General features: G+C 41.1%; 2 protein-coding genes across 3 annotated transcripts in view; both read right to left on the reverse strand.

Annotated features, from left to right (window-relative positions):
- Positions 1–9,389, reverse strand: part of CRADD (CARD and death domain containing adaptor protein) — a 99,865-nt gene extending 90,476 nt beyond the window's left edge. Inside the window, exon 1 of the mRNA XM_089523965.1 lies at positions 9,301–9,389. The gene's annotated coding sequence lies outside the window, so the exon portion shown is untranslated. The remainder of the gene's footprint in view (positions 1–9,300) is intronic.
- Positions 6,845–14,940, reverse strand: SOCS2 (suppressor of cytokine signaling 2). Of its 2 annotated transcripts, XM_089523968.1 has the most exons (3): positions 13,974–14,940; positions 12,922–13,161; positions 6,845–9,752 (listed from the first exon to the last, which is right to left on the reverse strand). In XM_089523968.1, the coding sequence occupies exons 2-3, from the start codon at positions 13,031–13,033 to the stop codon at positions 9,295–9,297; spliced, it is 570 nt and encodes a 189-aa protein (XP_089380094.1). In that variant the 5' UTR covers positions 13,034–13,161; positions 13,974–14,940; the 3' UTR covers positions 6,845–9,294. The 2 variants fall into 2 exon arrangements, with proteins under 2 accessions (XP_089380094.1, XP_089380093.1); XM_089523967.1 differs by having other exon boundaries at positions 12,922–14,940.
- Positions 14,941–23,477: the final 8,537 nt, after the last annotated feature.

Raw genomic sequence — 23,477 nt, forward strand, 5'->3', positions numbered from 1 at the left:
GTGAATGCGACGGTCAAGAGCACCTGTCATCAGCTTCGGCTTATTCGCCAGCTGCGCCCATACCTGGCCCAGAGGGACCTTGAAACTGTGGTACATGCTCTGGTAACCTCGAGACTGGATTTCTGCAATGCACTCTACATGGGGCAACCCTTATACCAAACCCGGAAGCTACAAATGGTGCAGAATATGGCAGCCAGGCTGGTCACTGGCACGTCCAGGGCCAGCCATATAACACCAGTATTAAAAGAGCTCCATTGGCTGCCCATTCGCTTCCGGGCACAATATAAGGTGTTGGTAATGACCTATAAAGCCCTAAATGGCTTGGGCCCAGGATACCTGAAGGACCGCCTCTCCCCATATATTCCGTCCCGCACCCTCAGAACATCTGGGCAGCAGCTACTCAGGGTTCCCGGGGCCAGGCTAGTCTCCACCTCAAGGAAGACATTTTCCATCGCCGCCCCGGCCCTTTGGAATACGCTGCCCATGGAGCTCCGCTCGGCCACCTCCCTGGCCCAATTCAAAAAGGATTTAAAGACCTTCCTTTTTACTAGCGCATTCCCCGATTAAGAGCCCTATATGCCTCCTTCCCTCCTTCTCTGGCAAAGGGACCAGCTAACCCGGGGCTTTCGTTTTGTTTTATGGTAATCTGTTTTAATGCTGTGTCTTGTTTTTAATATGTATTGTATTTTTTGTAAATGTTATAAACCGCCCTGATCTGAGGAAGGGCGGTATAGAAATAAATTTTTTATTTATTATTATTTTATTATAACTTTGCTATACATTACAAAGCATGGCATATATATTGCCATATATGTATCTCCTAAATAAAAGTGTTTTCCAAAACACATAAAAACAATTGTTTTATATGTTAATTGAACAGATTGATCATGTGATGCTGGTAAACGAATTAATGATAAATTAATAATAAATTAATTCCACAAAAAGTAATTTTCCCAAACTCTTGTTAAATCTGTTAAAACTAAAGGGTCCTAACACACTTCCTAGAGAACAGGACTGAGAAAAAGCTCAGAGTATGTGTTTCCTCCCAACAAAATTTGTTACGAATCTTATTTGTGGAGGGAAGGATCTTTCTTGAGCTTTTGGGAAATGCTATATTTCTTTCTTCTCTAATTGGCTCTCTTTGGACTTTAGAAGGGGAATTGCCCCTTACAAAATGATACCTACCCTACAATTTTTATAAGTTCTTTTATTTAAAAAATTACTGGATGTTTTGAATTGTCTAGGTAGTTGCATGGGTCTGTTTTTAGTCAATCAAAAGGCCTTTAATTAATGGCACTAATTACAATGAAAACTGAGTGCACACTGAAAATGGAAGTATCTGGAGTGGCAATTGAAAATAATTAGAATGAAAGTAGAATTTGTTCAGTTTATGTACCAGAGATTTAGAGGTATTTGTGTACTGAGAAACTACACACAAGTTATGGCTAGGGAAATGTTTTTGCTAATGGGCTTCAAAAAGTATTTTATAACTCTCCCTCATCTTTATTTTATTATTTATTTAGAATTTTCAAATCTCAGTTTAGAGAGGTTTCAGTACAAGGAGAGCTTAGCAAGCATTAACTTGCAGTATACTGAGAAGTTGTCCTGAAATACAAAGATGATTAATGGTGACATTGAAAAGGGAGGTTTTGAAGGCTCATCTGAACACATGGACAGAAGGAGTAAGGGCATAAGTTTGCTTTCCTCAATCTGGTGTTTTCTAGATGTGTTGCATTAAAATTCCAAGAATCTGCAGTTAAAATAGCACCTGTTTTAGGAAGATTGGTGTAAGTCAAGGAGATTCACTTCATATTCCTATTTAAAAGTGTGTTATTTAATAAATTACAGAATTATGACTCACACACAGTATGATTACATGCTATTTCCTTTCATAACTCATGGCACTATTTGCTTCCAGGACAATATATCAAATGTCAAAAATGTGTCAGATGTCACGTGTGTGAGTCACATTAGTTATTACTTGCTCTAGCTGAACATGCCTGTTTGATAAGCTAACATGAGGGAGTATCTGCTAATGGTAGTAAAGTTAGAAAAAAAAGCTATGCAATTGTGTTTTCATTATATGTATCTCACTTTCTTCACTCAAGCAGACAAATTTACTGTCATCAGGACTACATTTTGCTTACCTCCTTTGAAAAAGCACAGCACAAAACCCTGCTGATGGATATGCTACAAGAATATATTCTTCTAGGCTTACTAGTTAGAAGTTACAATTTTCATTGCGAAAAAAATAATGTATAAGACATCTAAATGATAGTAGTTGTTAACTTTTATTCCTCAGGGGATTTGGGCTCCAAGTTCCAGAATTCCTATTGGCTGTGTTGCCTGGGGGTTTAGGGAGTTGAACTCCAGAACATCTGGAGATGTTTGTGCACTGGGTGACACCTGGTGCGGGAGGGGGACAGGATTTCTGGAGGTGCAGGCCACACGGGAGTGCCCACGTGGGCCCGAGAGGCACCCGTGCGGGCCCAAGGAGCAGCCATGCAGGGCCATGGAGCAGCTGTATGGCCCAAAGCAGCAGCTGCATGGCCCCATGGAGCACCCACACAGGTCCAAGCACCTCCCACAGTGGTGCCGAGTAGGCCCCACATCGGCCTAGCACCCGCTCGTGGCCAACTGGGTGTCACCCCCTTCTGGGGTGTCAACCAGTGCAGCCTGTGCCCCCCCCCCCCCGCCCAGGGATGCTACAAGTTACCATCAATGTAATTAATAACTTTTCAAACAAAAGAACTGGGAACAAATACATAGGCTTCAGTACAGTATTATTCCAAAATTACTCTCAGCTTTACTGAAACCTGCAATGCTTTTTTGTTCACGTTGGCTATTTTAGGAACTTTCTCAGCACCTTCAGCAGCCTGCTAAAGAAATCTTCATCCTGTAGTCTCACAAAATTTTCTTCAGTGCTGTTTTGTGTCAAGTCACCTCATTACCTTTTACACCAAGACCAGTTTAAGGCTTGAATTTTGGTTCTCCCATTCTTGAACAATTCCATGTTGCACACCGTAATGGAATTTAGGAAATATATACTTAGTATTCCATTGTATGCAGAGAAATCTAGAATATCAGGATAACTAATTTCATCTTGGTTTCAAGTCATTTGATGGAAATCCATTTCATGGTTTCAAGAAAGCAGAATTGGTAACTGGGTCCTTTGAGGTTTTTGAATCAATTGAAGTTACCATATTCTACTCAAGTCATAGGGGGCTGGTGGGGGGGGGGGAGGCAGATGCACTATGGAGTCAGCATTTCCCAGTGCTGTTTCTGAGAAGGAAGAAGATCAGCATGAAGGAGAACATGTGGCAGAACTGGGGAAACATTGCCTTTCCAGACAAGTATATACTAGATTTAATTGAAATAGGGCTAATATTAGTTACCCTTTGAAAGTATGGTGCGTCCTTGGTATCTGCTAGGATTTGGTTCCAGGAACCCTTCCCACCATGGGAACCAAATTCTTGGGATGCTCAAGTCCCATTATATACAATGGTGTAGTAAAATGGTGTTCCTTGTCTGATATAACATGGCAAAATCAAGGTTTGCTTTTTCGATTTTTAAAAATATTTTCAAGCTGTGGATTCCATGGATGTAGAGAGCTGATTGTATTTAGATGTTAAATCTTAAAGATACACTAGAAACAGAAAGATATGGACAGAATGGTAGATATTCTTAAACTCATGGATGTCAGCATAAGAAACTGTGATTTCAAAACAGATACAGTGTACTTCTTCAAAACACAAAGAGTCTATATAGAGCTTGATGGCCTGCCAATAAGTGGTACATAATATACACTACTGCAGTTATGAAACTTAATGACCGATCAATAACGCAGGATTTTCATAAACACGTGGCTCACTGAAATTTGGCTTGATGTCAAATTCTGATGTAACCACTGACCTATTATGGGTAGGGTTGGATGAGATGATATGCCTAGGATCAGTGGGGAACTGGTGAGAACAATATTCTGGTACATGCCGTTTGATTGCTCTAGCTCACACTTGGGAAACACAAAAACCCAAGCATGCATATAAAGCACATTTAGCCATTACTGTTGCAAGTGGGAGCAGTTGAGCAGTGTGCACCAGTGGTTCTGATTTGTGTCATCTAACTGAGTCACTAAGTGATGAGGCTGGTTATTCTCCCAGCTTCAGATCAAAATGTCCAAAAACTATAGTAATAATTTATTTAAGAGATCAGGATTATAACTTATTTTAATTAAATGTATATGTGCTGAAATAACTATCCATCTTTTACAGTTTATATGATGTCCGATAGGGAATTTTACAGGCTACATACCAGATTATTAACTTTATTGGTGTATTTAATTCAACAGCTGCTCGGTGCTGTCCTTGCCTAAAAGGGTGACAATGTGAATATTTTCTGGATATGTCTTAGTACCCAAGATAGATTTTGATTGTAAAGGAATCAGTTTTAATAATCAATTGCACATGTACATTTAGGATTGCTGCCCACGGCTTGAAGTCAAAATAGGAGCCAAAGTACAGTACTACTTGCAGGTAGCTGCTGTCTTTTAAACCTAGGTTCATTAATGAGAGTAATGCCAGACATCAAAGGCTGACCTTCTATCTTCAGAAATTTACCACAAAACTTCAAAGGCTTTGACATATTAAATAAATTGTACAATTAACTTTTTTTAAATGGCAAGACTTTAACTGCATAAAATAATAAAGATCTCTGATAACAGTAAATGCTTTTTCTCATTTTCTGCCTGCTTGAAATTGATATGAACCTGTGTAAATGTTCTTAAAGACAACAAAAACACAGTGTGCAACCAGATTTAATCTGTTAGGGCTGGGTTTAATTTTCAGCTGGCTATAGAGAAGCAGTACAGGCTGAATACTACAGAAGAGTGATCTGTGAATCTCTACACTTAACATATCCAATCCCTAAGTCAGCCATCTCTCTCAGTGCTTATATGGGTAAGATGAGAGAGTTTCTCAGTATTGTTGGGCTAAGCCAGCAGGGAGGTATCTTTATATATGAGTACTACTGGAATCATCAGTACTAAAGGGAAAATGGTTAATGTCCCATCTCATTACAGAAGAAGCATCAGAAACTTGATCCCTAGCCTGTTGTTGCCCATCGGTCTACCTTTATTTCTCTCACATGATCTCATGCCAACTGCAGACAGGAAAAGGGGTGATGTGGCTTCTACCACTACTGCCACCTTTGCTGCTATCAGGCATTTTACTATAGTACTCTCCCTCTAACCAGTGAATTTAAACCGAGCACAGAAAAGAGTGTTAGGGCAAATAATACGTGCATGTAGAGTAGCAGAAGAAAATACCCATTATGTACAATGTTACATTTTGGGTACCATCATGATGCTGCAACTACAAACTTTTCTGGGCCAGAATAGTTATTTCCCAAAACTTGATAAGTCAACCTGTGATTAGGATTCTGAGCTCCCAAATGTAAAGATCATAAAGACACTGCTTAAACTGAGCTACTGTGTGTTATTATTCTGTCCCTTCCTCCAGCACATATTGTTTGAATGAACAATTCATAAACCTACCAAATAGAGAAATACTCCACAATTTTAAAATGACACATATTTTATGTTATGGATGGCTCTTTTAAAAATCATAGGGTTTTTTTTTTAATCTATGCTGGTGTACCATTGTTATTGTGTGTCTGACATTAGCCAGATACTTCCCCACCACGATTTGATATCCACTGGCCATTAAATCACTGTGACCAGGATGTGGGACAAGAGACAAACTATGCTTTGAGGGGCAAGAATCATTGTGTGAGGGAGGTACTGAACTGTTTGCTCTACAATGACTGAAAAAAGACACATGCCAGCATCACACTGGTTTATTTAGCTAACAGGATGTCCACCAACATATCTAGAATTGTACAGTAAAATCTCACCTGCAATGTAGCCAACATTATGTATAGTATAGTGTGCAGGGGGAAGTTTTCTCCATCACTCATATTATGAAAATTCAAATTAATGTTTGGGAAATAAATCAGGACAAACAGAAGGGAATCTGAATATATTCAGTTCAGTACAAGATGGAGTAATAGCCACTACATAGTTTCATGAGATTAGACAGATTCATAGAGGATAAACTGTCAGTGTCTGTTTATAATGGAAAGCATTTGGAACTTTCTGGTTCAGGGACAGTATGCCACATTTACATAGTAGTTGCTAAAAAGAATCATGGGGGAAGATATTCCTTTCATTGCCAATGTCTGTGGTTTCTAGAAAAGTCTGAGTGATCACTGTGGGAAACAGTGGAATAGATAGATCACTAAAGATTACCCACCTTTCTAAAGATTACCCTTTATAGCATCAGAGGTCCCAATTCATTGTGGCACCACTTAATTCATTTCATTAGTTTATGGATTAGCAATTCAAAAAAGTATTTGATGCTTTTACACTTTAATATTGTTCTGAAGAAAAATAAGCAAAGAATTACAGAAGGCTGAAATTGTACACTTGTGCTTTTAAATAATTTTTGAGCTATGACATCATCCCAGGTTCTCTTGGCAGGATTTGTTCAGAGGGGCTTGCCAGTGCCTTCCTTTGGGGATAAGACTGTGACTTTCCCAAGGTAACCCAGTGGGTTTACATGTCTGAGCAGGGATATGAACCCTGATCTCCCAAAATCCTAATCTAGCACTCAAACCACTATATCACACTGGCTCACACAACTAATGCTACCATTCAGAATTTTAGCCACTGTCATTATCAGGTATTTTTCAAAACAAATGAAGGAAGGCAGCAGTGAAGTAAACAAAAATGTCATTTTTTAAACCATACAAAGTTTCTCTTCATACACAAAATGCATTACAACACAGAGCCTCTGCACTTTACTTTATTGAATACAATCTGAAATCAGACAGTTACAGCCTCCAACAATATTTAGAACAGGCAAACTCACTTGCATTTCAAGGAAATAAGAATAAAAAAAATTCTACACTGTAGAAGGTAGTCATTATTGCTGCTTTCCATGTTCAGCCATGGAAACCACAACTGCAATATTGCAGTCTAGGCATTTATAAAGCCTCATTCAAGGGAGGCCTATTATAGGCAATAAATGGATCTATAAGAAAAAGGGTGGCTTTTGACACCAACTAAAAATCTAGGTATGCTATCCTAATGTATGTACTGGGTCCTCATAAAAGAGTAAAATGTTTGCCTGTTCAACTTAGTTTTGAAATTATATGTTTTCTTTTAATTAGATTACTATACATGCTACAGCACCTGTGCACAGAAGGATTACTGTAGCTCAACACCAAGTAAGTATAATTCATTAGATTTAATTCACTGTAGTTAGTTGTCTTACAATTTGATCTTGGACACATAAGCTGAGAAAACTACACCCACACTATCCAAACCGGACTTGCCTGCAGCCTTAAGCAAAATTACGTCTGAGTAAAAGGGAATAGTTTTGGTCTGTAGATTTCATACATTATTCACAAGTGGAGTTTATTCACAAGTTGGTCAGCTTTAAAAAAAACCTTGGCACTATTTCCTTGTAATTTTTTAAGTACCCAATGTGTTCTATGAGCTGTAATGTTCTGTCATAAATTATGAGCAATTTATTAACCCAATGTATAAAATAAAACTAAAGACTTTATCACATGGGGGAAATCAGGAGTTTAAACACTGATTATCCCATGAAAATCATGCAACCGTGATTAACATTTTCACACGTCGCAATTAAAGAGCCATTATCCCAGGACTAAACAGGCAATAAAGAGCAACAAATCATTCATGGGATTTCCCCATGAATGATTTGTTGCTGTTTATTGCCTGTTTATTCCCAGGATAGTGGCATTTTAATCATGACGTCGTGTGAAAATGTTAATTGCGATTGTGCGATTTTCATGGGATAATCGGTGTTTAAACCCCCATTTCCCCCTGTGTGATAAGTCCTAAGATTGCAAGAATACATCACAGGGACCCCCAGTCATCTTAAATCAGATCTTAGAGAGTTAATCCACTGACTGTAGAGGTACAGTTCCCATCAACCTCTTCCATGCTAGTATTTTATCTAAACTGGAATTTTATTGCCCACCATCTCTGTTCCCTAAGGGCCTTTATAAAAAATTTAAACGGACATAAATACACTACTAGTCATTTGCTGCATGGGATCCAGATGTCTATTGTCAGACTAGCCCTTCCAATGTGAGGATATAGCTCTCAAACTACAATATTTTTCCACTGTGAATACTTTCCAAGAAAAAATGCATTTGTTGTTGTTGTGTGCCATTTATGACTTATGGCAGTCCCAAAGCAAATCTATCACAAGGTTTTCTGGGGCTGAGAGAGTTCGACTCACCCAAGATCACCCAGCTGGTTTCCATAGCTGAGTGGGGAACTGAACCTGATTTCCAGCACCCTAGTCCTACACTCAGATCGCTACTGGCAATTCAGTCATATGTAGCTTATCAACATATTTTAGATAACACCATGTGCATTTTATCTAAAGCCTAATACAATGGGCCCTTGGGCAGAGAGGTTTGGTTCAAGGACCCTTGTGGATACCAAAATCCATGAATGTTCAAATCCCATTAAATAAAATGGCATAATAAAATGGTGTCCCTTATATAAAATGGCAAAAGTTTACATAGGCCCTATACAGACAGGGGAAAATAAAGCTGCTTTGAGTCACTTTGGAGGTATGCTGTTTAAATGGTGCATGCGTCCTAAGAGTCCGGAAGCTGTGCCAAAGCTGCATTCCAGTCCTTAGGACTGGATCGTGGCTTTGGTGTGGCTTCCGGAGTCTTAGGAGGCATGCAGCATTTAAACAGCATACCTCCAAAGTGACCCGAAGCAGCTTTATTTTGGCCTATCTGTATCGGCCCATAATGAAATTTTTCTATATAGATATATATTTAATATTTTCAAACTGTGGATTAGGAATCCGTGGATATGGCAGGCTGACTGTATGTGTAAACACATTTTTAGATGTGGTTCTTCCCTAATCACATATAAAACAATTTGTGGTGGACAAATTCAGAGGGCAATGAATTTCTCCTTCTCTCTGTTGTCATTGTCCCCTTGAAGGCAGTTTTCCCAAAGTGAGGTTTAGATACTGGCCACTCAATCACCATCAGGGTCATTATTCTGTACCAGTTTTGATAGTGAAACATTAAACCCAGTTGCCCCATCTATCCATCGTATCTTTCAGTTACCTATGTGTTGCATTATGTAGCTGAATGCTGAAGATTTTGATTTTCATACAATTGTATTCAAGGTTGTTGTTGCTATTTTTAAAAAATGAGGCAGAGTAGATGGTGTACTTATACCTGATATTGATATTCTTTCAAGAATTCCTTCAGTCTTGTTGGTAGAGGAAGTTCCTGGATTTCATTTGTGTATCTGTTTATAGCTATTCTACAGTGGTGCTGTAGAGACGGAGTTGAATGATAGAGGGGTTTATTCAGGTAAAGATGAACTGATCCATTGGAAGGCATTTCAGAAACCGTTCTTCTGTCTTTGCACATAAGAACATAGTATTCAATCAAATGAACCACACTGTCAAACTGTCGAAGTCTTGATCGAACACAGACAAGAGAATCCAATCGGAATTTGCCATCTTGAAATTCAATGCGCAAGTTGGTAGGTCCTGCTGATGTTTTCACAGAAATAGTAAGCAGGTATTCAGAGTGAGAACTGTCTCTGACCAGGAAAGTTCCTTCAGATGTATCTTGTAATTTTTCTTTGGCTTCTGAAACACTCATGTTACCCCAGTACCAACCTAGAAAAAAGGGAAACCAAATTACTTAAATATCGTAGCATTTTTTTAAAAAAGAGTTATGTTTATAAATAGAATTCAATAGAAAATCAGAAGTGTTACATTGCTAAGAATTTGAGCACACAGCAGAATTTTACTGCAAGGCTATTTTAATCTATGAATAGAAACCAGGGATTGTTCTAGAAATACAGCAGATGAAATGACTCCTAGAGCAACCATTTACTTGGTGACTTCCAAGAACTCACTGTCTCTCATTTGCCCAAGTTTCTAAAATAGGAGTAAAAGTGATTTACAGTAAATAAAACGATTTATTTGCAATTTAGGTTGCAATTTTAACATGCATTTACTTGAGAGTAAGTGCCAATTAATGTTGTACGTTTACTTCTGAGTCAACATGTGCAGATTTGGTTTATACAAGTGCTTTATAGATGATGGCAGTAGTTAAAAGTACTGAAAACCATAATTTTATCTTTATTTTAGGCCAGAAAAAAATTCCAGTATGAACTATGCGGAGGGAAGTATCTTTCCTCCCTGCAATAAATTTAAATATTCCCATGTGCTGAGCATTTATTTTTATCTACCACTAATATAACACATCCATAACATTCGATTTTTTTCACAGAAACAGGCTTTTGTACCTTTTTAGTATGACTGATTTATTCTTGAAGGTCAGTCTAATTACCACGGCAATGTAACAAAATTCTAGTCAAACACTTTTTGAAAGTGTTAGTTGGGAAAACTGTAGGGTATAGGAAGCTGTAGGACTTCTAAGATTTTTTTATCGGGCTGAAAAATTCTGTTCAACTGTTAACACAAAACAAATTAAATTGTTCCTCTATGAAGCACAATTGTGTTTTCCCCTACAAAGCCCTCACTAGTAGTATAAGAGCTTGTCCTAGATTTTACTAGCCCTGTAATTCAGTCATTGTTACTCAAGAATTACACAACATATCACACAATCCAGACGTAATTACGTTTCCAGTTCTGAAAGACGGGAAAAGTTACAAGAACTTGCAAAGTGTTCACATATCCTTTTTTAAAGCTTTAGAAACTCAGCATGGATCACTCACTTTCTTCCGACTGCCATGGTAGTATAAGCAGAGTGTCCTCCTGCCTTGTTTCTTTGGTGATTTTAAATCTCAAATGATTGCAATAAAACCCTGAAAAAATACTCGGCTACCCTGAATATGTCTTCTTGTTGCAAAGGGGTCTTGCGGCTCCTTTGAGACTAAATAGAAGACTCACTTCCTCAGAAAGGAGCTGGTAGGATGAACTTTGGTAGATTTGAGCCTACTTCCTCAGATGCATGTTTGGAGACCCCTTAAGTGGTCTATCTCTGCATTCTCCCCTCCAAACATGCATCTGAGGAAGTAAGGCTCAAGTCTACCAAAGCTCATGCTCCCAATTTCTTTTTATTCACTTCCAGACCTTAAGATCTGTCTCTGGATTCTCTCCAAACATGCATCTCCCCTCCAAACATGCCTCTGAGGAAGTAGGCTCAAGTCTACCAAAGCTCATGATCCCAGCTTCTTTGATTAAGTTTCAAAGGTGCTACCACAAGATCCCTTTGTATACTGATTTTCCATAAGGGTATGTCTCTAGATCCTCCCTTCAAATCATGTATCTGAAGAAGTAGGCTCAAGTTAGGAAAGCTCATGCCACCAGCTCCTTCCTTTCAGTTAGATACAGACTTTAAGCTCTGCATCTGCGGAAGTGGGTTCGAATCTCCTAAAGCTCATGCTCCCAACTTCTTTAAATCTCAAAGGTGCTGCCACAAGATCCTTTGGCATACTGATTTTCCAGCCTCAGACAGCCGTGCCTCTTAACTCCAAAATACCCTGCAGAAATAATCCTGTTTGAAACTATTTGAACTGCCCTGGCTCAATGCTAGGGAATCCTGGGAAATGTAGTTTATTGTGGCCACCAGAGGCCTCTGACAGAGGTGGCTAAATGTCTCACAAAACTACAGCTCCCAGGATTTCCTAGCATTGATTCAGGGCAATTAAAGCTGTATCAAAGTGAATTATTTCTACAGAGGACCAAAGTTTGGGAACCATGGTTGTACATGATCATCATCAATATTAAAAAAAGGAATGTAAAAGCAGTCTTGAATTGGATTATTTCCACAGTGTGTCCTAGACCTTTGTTTCCTTCTTGCCACTGAAGTGTGCAAACAAAACAAAGCCAACACACACAAGACACACACACACACTTGTGCCCAGAGAGCCTCTACTTCTCCTCCACCTCAGTGGCATCCCTAGGGTTGGTGTCACCTGGTGCAGTAACGCATGGTGTCACCCTCCCCCTTTGATATCCTTCTCCCCTTTGACACCATACAGAATCCTTAGCCCTGCTTTTCTGCACTAACGTTACTTATAAATCGTAATTCCTATGTACCACTGAATGTAATGGTAATAGTTGTGACATAAACAACTAGCAAAATCTACAGCGCTATATAAATAAAGCATAATAATAATAATAACACCTTCCAAATTACACTATCATACGCTCAACCTAAATGTATTTACATACACATAGTGAAGATTTGGCTAAAATGAGATGTTTTTAAAGAAAATTTTAAAAGAATAATTTCTTTAAAATTTATTTTTACATTTTGTTTAAAAAAATCTAAATTTGAAATTGTAATTTTTAAAAAATCTGAGGCCTCTCCTTTCTCCTCCTGCTGAACTTCACCCCACTCCCACCGTCTCTGAAAGCATTTTAAAGGGAAGCAGGTGAATGCCACAATCTGTTTCTGCCCAAAGGTAGGTGTCTGGGGAGCAGTGGTGTCACCCCAACTTTAGGGTGTTACTGGTTAGGTCTGCACTCCCTGCACTTTCCCCACTATTCAGAATGAAGATTGTACATCAGTGATTCCCAAACTTTGGTTCCCCAGGTCTTTTGGACTTCAGCTTCCAGAAGCCCCAGCCAGCTTGGCCAGCAATCAGGAATTCTAGAAGCTGAAGTCCAAAACAATTGGAGGACCAAAGTTTGGGAAACCACTGTTGTTTGTTTTGTGTTGTTATCAGCTCCGCTCTGGGCCGACAACAAACCCCAACTCCCAGAATCCCATAGCCTTGAGCCAGAAAAGAGTTACAGCAGTGCTAAACCAGGTTATTTCTCCAGTGTGGATGACAACAAGGGTCTCTCTCTTTCTCTGTCTGTGTCTCACCTGTGCACCTGAGTTCCCTCATGGCCGAGTCCAGGCCCGCCACTTGGTCAGGGGCCTCTGTCCAGTGGGTCCCTCCTCCGGCCCTTTCGTTGCCCTCTGAGGAGAGGGTCATTGGGGGCCAGCTAGGGCCCAGGAGCCTCGACGTTGGGCCAGGAGCATGGAGGCCAAGCCTTAGGTTTGGTCAGGTTGGAAGAGAAGAAGGGGGATAAAGGAGGCTCCCCTCTCCTCTGAGTCCCTATACTGGGAGAAAGGAGGGATAAAAGCAAATTAAGTAACAACAACAACAATAATAAATAATAATAATTCTTCCCTCCTGAGGAAGAAAAAGCGATGGCGGGGTTCAGCTACTGCAGAGGAGGGAAAATGCAGTTCTCTTCTCCGTCCCTTTTGGGTCCTGTTAGGAAAACCTGGGTTGATTCTGCTTCTGCTTCTTTTTCTTCTTCTGGGTGGGCTTCCTAAGCACCTGGGGAAAATGAAGAGAAGGAGCCTTCTTGGTGAGGTGAAACAAAGGATTTCTTTCAGACAGAAGGACCCAGAAGGGATGCTCTCCTTCTCTCTTTCTCCTTGTCTGGACACGTGTGCGAGTGGATTCCGATGGAAGCCAGGAGCAGCCTACACACACATACACCGGCTTTGCTGCTTTTGGGGAAAGGCGGGAAAGCAACACAACAAAGAGAGTAGAGAACAGAGGTGGCTCTTGGCCAGGGAGGCGAGTTCAAGTCTGGCACAGACTGTTTCCTCTGCTATTCCGGATATCAAAAAAGACCACCAAAACCAGTCCTGGGCTGGTCCTCTTATTGAGGAATGGAGACTGCTGAAAGGTCCCTTGGTTATGGCTCCTTCAAACTGAGGCTGGAGTCTATCAGGGCTCATGCTACCAAGCTTCTTTCTTATCTTTCAGTCAGATTCAAAGGTGCTACAACAAGACATCTTTGGATCCTAACTTTCCTTAAAGGTCTCTCTCTCTGCACCCTCCTCTCCAAACAGTCCTCTGAGGAAGGAGGTCCAAGTCTAGGCAAAGCTCAAGCCACCAAGTCCTTTCTTTTACTTACTCTCAAAGGTCTGTCTCTGGATCCAAGCACTGGATGAAATTAAGGCTCCTCCAGTCTATGGAAGCTCATGCTCCCAACTTCGGTCTTTCAGTGAGTCTCAAAAGGTCTGTCTCTGGATCTTCCCTTCCAGAAAGGCATCTGAGGAAAGGACAACAAAAGCTCATACTCCCAGCTCCTTTCTTTCAGCGAGTCTCCAAGGCCTGTCTCTGGCTTTTCCACTCCAAACCTGCATCTGAGGAAGTGGCCTCAAGTTTGCCAGAGCTCATGATCCCAACTGCTTTTCTTTCAGTGGGTCTCAAAGGTCTGCCTCTGGATCCTCTTCTCCAAATATGTATCTGAGGAAAGTGGCTCAAGCCTTACCAAAGTTCATGCCATCAGCTTTTCTTTCTTTCAGTGGGTCTCAAAGGTCTGCCTCTGGGTCATCTGTCTGAGGAAATGACTTTCTTTCTTTCCCTTAAACAAGTCTTTTCTCTTCCCTCCAAAGCTTCCTTCTCTTTTTCTCCTTCGAGGAAGGTAGCCTCAAGGCTAGGGAAGCTCAGGCTTTTGGCTCCTTTCTTTCCGTGGGCTTCTCTCTCTGGATTCTTCCCTCCAAGGATCCATCTGAGGAAGCAGCTCCAGGTCTCCTTTCTTTCAGTTAGTTGCAGACCTTAAAAACGTCCATCTGGGGAAGGAGTCTGGAGTCTGCCAAAGTCCATGCCACCAGCTTCTTTCTTTCACTCCAGTCTCAAAGGTGCCACCCAACAAGAGCCCTTTGCATAAGGATTGTCCTCCAGGTCTGGATCCTGCCCTCCTCCTCCAGACTTGCACCTGAGAAGGGAGGGAGGAGGCTGCAGTCCAGCAAAGCCCATGCCACCCAAGGGCCCCAGGGAAGGCCCCCGGAGCAAGAGGCCCCTGCCACCGCTCTCCTTCCTCCGCTTCAGCCCCAGGAGGCTCTGCGTCGGGCTCTGAAGCGGAGCTGCTGCTGCTGCTGCTGGACTGGGAGCATCCTCCCCTCCTCTCCTCTCCTCTCCTCTCCGGCGAAGGAAGGAAGGAAGGAAGGGCAGCAGCAGCAACGCAGAGGCCGCTTTCCAGGAACTTTCCAGGAACCGCGTCACGTGCTGCTGCTGCTGCTGCTGCCCTAAAACGGGCTCCTCTGGCCCTGGCCTTCCTCTCCTTCCGCCCTCCTCCTCCTCCTCCTCCGCAGGCGACCATCTCTCGCCCCTTCCCCTGCCCTCCCTCCCTCCCTCCCTCTGCCTGCTGCCCACCAGGTCCTCCCTTCTCAGCCTGGCCAAGGAGGAGGCACTTGCATTGGTGTGAGCTCTTTTGTTTGGCCATGCCCTGCCTGTTTTCTTAGATGGCCTGCATTTTGAGGTCTCTTGTCCTCCTTTGCGGAGAGGACCCTACTCCTCACTCCCTTCCTTTTTCTTTCTAACTTCCCTTTTTTTCTTTCCTTCCTTTTTCTTTCCCTCCATCCCTCCCTTTCTTTCTCTCTTTCTTCCCTCTCCTCCTTCCTTCTCTTCCTCTCTCCCTCCCTCCCTCCCTCCTTCCCTCTTTCTTTCCCTCCCTTTCTTCGTCTTCCTTCATCTTTCTTTCGTCCCTTCCATCCTTCCCTTTTCTTCCCTTCCTCCTTTCCCTTTTCTTTCTTCCTTCCTTCCTTCCTTCCTTCCTCCTTTTCCTCTTTTTTCCCTTTTCTCTTTCTTTCTTTCTTTTTTTCTTTCCTTCCTTCCTTCCCTTTCTTTCTTCCTCTTTTGCCTCTTCCTTCCCTTTTCTTTCCCTCCTTCCCTCCTTCCTTTCTCTCTTTCCTTCCTTCCTTTTTGGCTCCCCTTCCCTTCTCTTTTGTTTTCTTCCTTTCCCCCCTTTCCCCCCTCTTTCCCCTTCCTTCCCTTCTCTTTTGTTTTCTTTCCCTCCTTCTTTCCTTTCCCCCCTTCCCTCCCTCTTTTCCCCCTTCTCTTCTCTTCCCTTCCCTTTTCCCTCCCTCCCTTCCTTGCCCCTCCGGCTGGTTGCCTAGTCTCCTCTCCCCTGACGGAAGGTGAAGGCCAAGGGCCCTCTCTGTCCCCCTCTGGCGCCCCTTTGCCTTCTTCCCTGGAGGAGAGGAGAGGAGAGGAGAGGAGAGGAGAGGAGGGGAGCCGGCAGAGGGGCAGCCAGACCAGGGCTGCTGCTGCTGGTGGGGGGTCTTTGGGGGAGGGAGGGGCTGCCTGGCCGGGGTCCCTGGGGGGAATGGCGGCCTTTTCAAGGAAGGGAGGGACTGGGAGGAAAGGGGGGCTCTGCAGGGGGACCAGCTGCCTGGGGCAGATCCGGATGCCTCCCCAGACTGGCAGCTCCTGGTTCTTAACCATCAGGAATGCTTTCCTGGACAAAAAGAGGTGTCTGCAGGGTGACCAGGTGTCCTCACCGCTCAGGAGGACGTAGGCTCTGGAAAATGGAGGACGTTGGAGGAAAATGGAGGACGTGACCAAATTTAACAAAAAGTCCAAACACTCACATGTAAAATGTAAAATGCATGCTGCTTCTTGGCTTTACTCAAATTGGAGGACATTTTGGTGATGCCTCCTGGACAGAAGGTTGAAATAGAGGACATGTCCTGGAAAAGGAAGACCCCTGGCCACCCTGGATGTAGGATATGCAGATGGGTGAGCCCAAGGTGCCCCTGCTTGCTTTCCAATAGACATGTGAGGTTGGCAAGGGATTTGTCTCTTTATGCCTCAGTCCATGGTTGGGACACCCACCTGTTTGAGTGGCATGTTCTTCTGTCTGACATCAAGGAAAGGAGCCAGGGGTTTCCTGTGGCTGGCAGCAGGAGAAGAGTTGGGCTTTGTGCCCCTGGTCGCCTTGGCAAGGTGTTTGCTGGACAGGGACCAGGCCATCTCCAGTAAGAAATGCACCAAAACCTGGTGCACCTTTGGCTGCATTCACACTGGAGAAATAGCTCAGTTTGGCAGTGCTTTAATTGCCCTGGCTCAACGCTATGGAATCCTGGGAGTTGGAGTTTGTTGTGGGTTTTTTCTGAAGGGATTCACCCATAGAATTCCTCTTACATAGTACATAGATGTGGACTGTTTGTGTTGGCTTGTACACAGTCATAATTAAGGCCATCCATTAAAAAAACAGACAGCAACAACAACAAAAACACCTTTCCAGGCTGTGCTTGTGGTGGTTTTAGAATCTGTGTAACTGTTACGCTAAGTACAACTATATCTGATTTATAAGATTTCCTCCCCTCTGAACATCGATCAGTTTTAAAAAGGATGGAGAGAAAGAGAAAAACACTTTAAAAGTATATGGGCTGTAGTCAAGCTTGTTATTGTTTTATGATTCTGTGACACACTGCCATGTTAATTCTAGCCATCTTTATTCTGGTGATACTCCCTCTGCAATAAGTATCTACAAAATTGTAGCCTTTAGCTGCTTGGATGTAAATACAGCCTTAAAGCTAACATTAAGTGTTTCCAAGAGTTGAAAACATGAATCGTATAATAATAATGTTATACACATGTAGGAGCAGAACAAAAGTGTAGTGTAAGTGCCTAGGACATGCATATGTGGGATTCACTGTATTTATATCTAAATAGTTAAGGCTATCAGCTGAGCATCATAACTTCTAGCCCAAGGCTGGTAGTCTTATGTGTGTCAGCATTGTGGCAGTGTTTTACCACGGCCACCACAAGGTGTAGTGATGGACAGTTTCAAAAGAAAGTAAACCGAGTCTATGACTGCTACAACTTCTTTTGCACAGTTACTGTATATGTATAAGTCTAAAATTTATAGTCAAAAAATTGACCCAAAAAGCTTGAATCGACTTACCTATGGGTCACTGTAAGTACTTTACTTTAATTCTTATCAAAAAAGGAACAATCCCCTGGTGAAAGGCAAGAATATAATCTGTTTTGGAAGATTATAATATGTCCTGGAAGCACTGATCCCCCCCCCCTACTTTCTCATTCATCCAGAGATGGATGTGGTCCACAGACAGTTATAACTGCTGATATTTTGTAAGTTCTTTGGCATCATTTTGATGTGCTTCATTAGTGAGATCCTTTTTTTGCATACCCTTGACTTATCCACAGGTCATATCAAAATCCATAATTTTGGCCCCAAAACCTGCCCTTGATTTATACATGAGGTTGACTTATATATAAGGTAGTCTTAAAGATGCTACAAAATGTTTTGCATATTGATATTCCAGACTAACATGAGTTTTAGTAAGGGTAAGACACATTCTTGGAAGTCAGGACAATCACTAGTTGCAGGTCAAGGTGTTCATCTGTCAGCTACTATGTCAGAGGCCACTATAATGTATATGTTGCTGAAGAATATGAGGTGAATTCTACAGTATTCATGCTCACCTAGAAGGCTTCCTGTCAGCAGTAGTTGGTTACTGTGTGAAATGCTGGACTAGACAGGCCTTTTGAGCCTTCTCATGTTATTCCATTGTTAAGTAGCATGGCTCTTACAGTTCTTACTGAACAGTTCTATGGACATTTACTCATAATAATATCCTGCTGTCTTCAGTGGCGCATGTGTGTGTGTGTGTGTGTAATTGTGCTTTCAGGTTACCTGTCGACATATCATGATCCCATGAACTCCATAGGCTTTTCTCAAGCAATGAATACTCAGAGGTGGTTTTGCTAGTTCCTTCCTTTGAAATATAGCCTACAGCACCTGGTATTTGTTGGTGGGCTTCCATCCAAGTGCTAACCAGGACTGAAACTGCTTAGCTTCTAAGAACCTGCTTAGCTTCTATTTCCTTTAGGGCAGTAATGTCCTAACTCTGGCCCTCCAGGTGTTTTGGACTTCAGCTCCCAGAAGCCTCAGCCACCTTGGCTAATGGTCTGGGATGCTGGGAGCTGAAGTCCAAAACACCTGGAGGGCCAGAGTTTGGACATCACTGCTTTAGGATATTTAGGCCTGTTACAGACAGCCAAAATAAAGCTGCTTCGAGTCACTTTGGAGGTATGGCATTTCAATGATGCATGAATCCTAAGAGTGTGGAAGCTTCACCAAAGCTGCACTCCAGTCCTTAGGACTGGAGCGTGGCTTTGGTGTGGCCTTTGGACTCTTAGGACGCATGCCAGACAAATCTAATCTCTTTCTTTGACAAAATTACCAGCTTGGTAGATGAAGGGAATGCTGTGGATATAGTATATCTTGATTTCAGTAAGGCCTTTGACAAGGTTTCCCATGACATTCTTGCAAACAAGCTTGTAAAATGTGGGCTAGACAAAGGAACTGTTAAATGGATCTGTAATTGGTTGACCGGCCGAACCCAAAGGGTGCTCAACAATGGCTCCTTTTCATCCTGGAGAGAAGTGACCAGTGGGGTCCCACAGGGCTCTGTCCTGGGCCCAGTGCTATTCAACATCTTTATCAATGACCTGGATGACAGAATTGGGAGCATACTTATCAAATTTGCAGATGAGACCAAATTAGGGGGAATAGCTAATACCCCAGAGGACAGGATCAAGATTCAAAATGACCTGAATAGACTAGAAAGCTGGGCCAAAGCTAACAAAATGAAATTCAACACAGAGAAATGTAAGGTATTGCACTTAGGGCGGAAAAATAAAATGCACAGATATAGGATGGGTGACACCTGGCTGAATGAAACTACGTGTGAAAGGGATCTAGGAGTCCAAGTAGACCACAAGTTGAACATGAGTGAACAGTGTGATGCAGCAGCTAAAAAGGCCAATGCTATTTTAGGCTGCATCAATAGAAGTATAGTGTCTAGATCAAGAGAAGTAATAGTGCCACTGTATTCTGCTTTGGTCAGGCCCCACCTAGAATATTGTGTCCAGTTCTGGGCGCCACAATTAAAAAAGGACATTGAGAAACTGGAGCGTGTCCAAAGGAGGGCGACAAAAATGGTGAAGGGTCTGGAGACCATGCCCTATGAGGAACGACTTAGGGAGCTGGGGATGTTTAGCCTGGAGAAAAGAAGGTTAAGAGGTGATATGATAGCCCTGTTTAAATATTTGAAAGGATGTCATATTGAGGAGGGAGCAAGCTTGTTTTCTGCTGCTCCAGAGAACAGGACCCGGAACAATGGATGCAAGCTACAGGAAAAGAGATTCCACCTGAACATTAGGAGGAACTTCCTGACAGTAAGGGCTGTTCGGCAGTGGAATGCACTTCCTCGGAAGGTGATAGAGTCTCCTTCCTTGGAGGTCTTTAAACAGAGGCTGGATGGCCATCTGTCAGGGATGCTTTGATTTGGATTTCCTGCATGGCAGGGGGTTGGACTGGATGGCCCTAGTGGTCTCTTCCAACTCTACGATTCTATGATTCTATGATTCTATGTATCATTGAAATACCGTACCTCCAAAGTGACTCGAAGCAGCTTTATTTTGGCTGTCTGTAACAGGCCCTAATGAAGCTTAAGCTTGTTTAACATAGCTCAGCCACTGCAGAGGGAAAATGTAGGTGCCATCGTTCTCCTCTGTCTCTTTTGGGTCCTTATAATTGTTAATAGTCTTGGTCAAGGATATTTAAGGGTATGTCCTTTTCCATGCACATCGTCTCACTCTTTATGATTTGGCAAGATAATCTGCTAACAGTTCCAAATTCCTGTCAAATTGGTTGCTGCTGTGGAGGGGATCTTCTTAAGGGCAGTTCCCAAACTGTTGGAAACAGTTGCATATTTGATTTTGCCAGATTTGCTTGCTGCTATGGCTCTTTCACATGAAGTGTAGGGACATGTTTGTTTAGAGAAATATTTTGTGAGTTACTGGTCTGTTTGGTTGTATCATCTCTTTCAGCTAGTTTTCAGTAGCGTCATGGTTTTCATTTTCTCCTCTTCTTGGAGTGGTATTAAATATTATTTATTTATTTATGTATAGGCAAGCTATACATTTCATAAATAAATAAGTAAAATAATACTTTTTAAAATACAAACAGGTGAATTAAAATGGGAATGTATGTTCAAAATTAGGGTACTTCAGCCTCCCCTAAGAAATTGCTTTGAATCAGGATCTGGATAAATGGGATAAATGTATCTGAAAGACATTTGCTTTCAGTACTTTGCCCATATCATGAGAAGGCATGACTCACTAGAAAATAAATAATGCTAGGAAGGGTGGGGAATAGTGGAAAGAGAGGAAAATCACATTCCAAATTGATAGAATCAATCAAGGAAGCCACAGCTATGAGTCTGGAAGACCTGATGATAGGGTGACTTGGAGGTTTCTCATCCATATGTTTTATGTCTCCCTAAAACTGATTTGTTCATTTGCTTCTTTTATTTGTATCCTAACTTCCATCCCAAACTGGAATTCAGATTGGATCAAGACACGATTAAAAACAGGTACAAATAAAACTGGAATAATTTACAATATTAAAATGCAATTAATTCATTAAATTGTAATATTCATATTTATATAATGTTACAGAACTGAATTAAAAGCAACATAAAAGAACACAAATACAGTCCTCCTTCTAACCACCTGTGAACTCTGTTCATCTAGTCATTCTATTAACCAAATTCTGTGCTTGTTGTGTTCAGATTAGGACTCAAGTTATGTACATTATTCCTTGGAAAATAGTGCCAATTAATTCTGTGTGTCTTTCCTTTGAGAGTTATTCTGCACAGAGGTAGGCTGAATAACACAAGTTTATATCAGTGAGAAGTAGTGATATCTGGGCAATATCCTGTTGTAGGACCAACCAAGATATCACAAACTCTAAACTTCTGAGTTGTCTATAATCTTATTCTGGCCAGATGGTATAAAGTATCAAAAATAAAATGTGAAAGCCTATATGCTTTTTTGTGATAGTTTGGTTATTGATAATAGCAATCCTAGGAGCTTTAACTATATAGTTAATCATATGGAATAAAAATAACTAACTAACAAAAATATTGTTTTCTTACATTCGATGTACTGTAGTTTCCCCCCACCTGCCTCCCACAAAATGGCTATTATTTCTACATTGGTGAGAATGGCATTTTTTGGAAACTAAATCATGTTAATAAACACATAAAGGAACTGGTTTTGGGGTGCACAGATTTTAAACTTGTTATTTAAGTATACCATTATGTACCTTATACTAAATTTCAAATAAATGGTAGTGTGTTGACATTTGGATTACTGTTCAGTACTAAATCTTTCCAAGAAAACCATATGATAGGATTTCCATAAGTTGGGGTCGCCTTGAAGGCACATAGCAACAACAATGACAACAAAACTGTAATAAAAGCATAATTTAGCTCTAAAATATTCCTCATAAAACTGCCTACATTTTGTGTTTTATTGTGCTATTAAGTACTGTAGAATGGTTTTTGGAAGAATCACTCTCTGGTGACTGGGAAAATTCAGGCTGTTTTAAATTTCTTTTTTTGTAGGGTGTCTGAGAACTCTTTGCTCTTTCAGAAGTACATTTGTCTGAAATACGAGTATTACCAGCACAAGGATATATAAAAAAAGAAACCTGGTGTTTGGCTATTAAAATGAGGATAAAACTCTGGACTCCCAAAATGAGAACAGATCTATTTTTGGCTAAGACTGGATTTAATATGATCTTGTTCTAAACTCTTTAATATTTCCATAAGTGTTTCTCTTTCCTCTTGAAAAAACTCACCAAAATATTCTGAGCTAAAATTGGGCTTTTTAAGTATTTGTGACATTTAATTTAACCTGCTTTGGCTTATTAATTACTTTTAAAGATACAAATGTCGTCTATAGACTTTCTCTGATGTTGCACATTAGAGTATCATGATTGTTTGTTTAAATTTCAAAGAAACCTTTCCAGCTAGCTTCTGAGAAGGTTATTTTAGTGGTACCAAAGGAGAATTCAAAAGATGATTGCTTTGATCTCAAGCACATATGAAGTTGTAAGATGATTGTTGCTGTTTTTTACCTTTAATCATAGAATAAACTGTATTGCCATATTGGCATGATCTTTTTGCATCTAGACTATACTAAGCAAATTATGGGATAATGTAGGTTTTTCATTGCTATAGTCCTGGCAGCAGGATATAATTTTCTTCTTCAGTAAGGATTGTAGATAATTGGAACACAAGACAAAAGGCTTTACTCGAGGATAACAGCTTTAGGAGATCTAGTTCTTTTTCCTTTCGTTTGTTTTTATATAAGATCTTAATTGAAGAGTTTAAAAAACAGGTACAAGAGAACAATTGTGGTCAACAGAAAACAAGAGAATAATAGTCATCATATGTACATGCATTTAGATTTCTGTGACAGTTTTGTGACTGATGCTGTTGTGTCCAAGGGTAGGATTTTTACAAAGCACATAGTATTTCTCAAACTTGGGGCACTGCCCTCACCTGCTTTTAAACTTGAACCCCTTGAAATCTCCTGTTCCAGGGATGCTGCTTAATGTATTCCATTGGCATGGAGTCTAGAAATTGGTGATTACTATGTTTTACCTCACTTGTTGAGAGTAAGGAGGAAGACTCTGCAGGATTCCTTTCCTTTGTAGAACTTTAGTCACTCTTTTTATCTTTTCATTTCTTATCCCACACTTGGCTTGTTTCTGTACTGATGTAGAAAAAGCTATAACGCCAAACTTTGG

Source organism: Sceloporus occidentalis, unplaced genomic scaffold (assembly GCF_023333645.1).
Source record: "Sceloporus occidentalis isolate IW3139 unplaced genomic scaffold, rSceOcc1.0.p SCAF_5, whole genome shotgun sequence".
Classification (NCBI taxonomy): domain Eukaryota; kingdom Metazoa; phylum Chordata; class Lepidosauria; order Squamata; family Phrynosomatidae; genus Sceloporus; species Sceloporus occidentalis.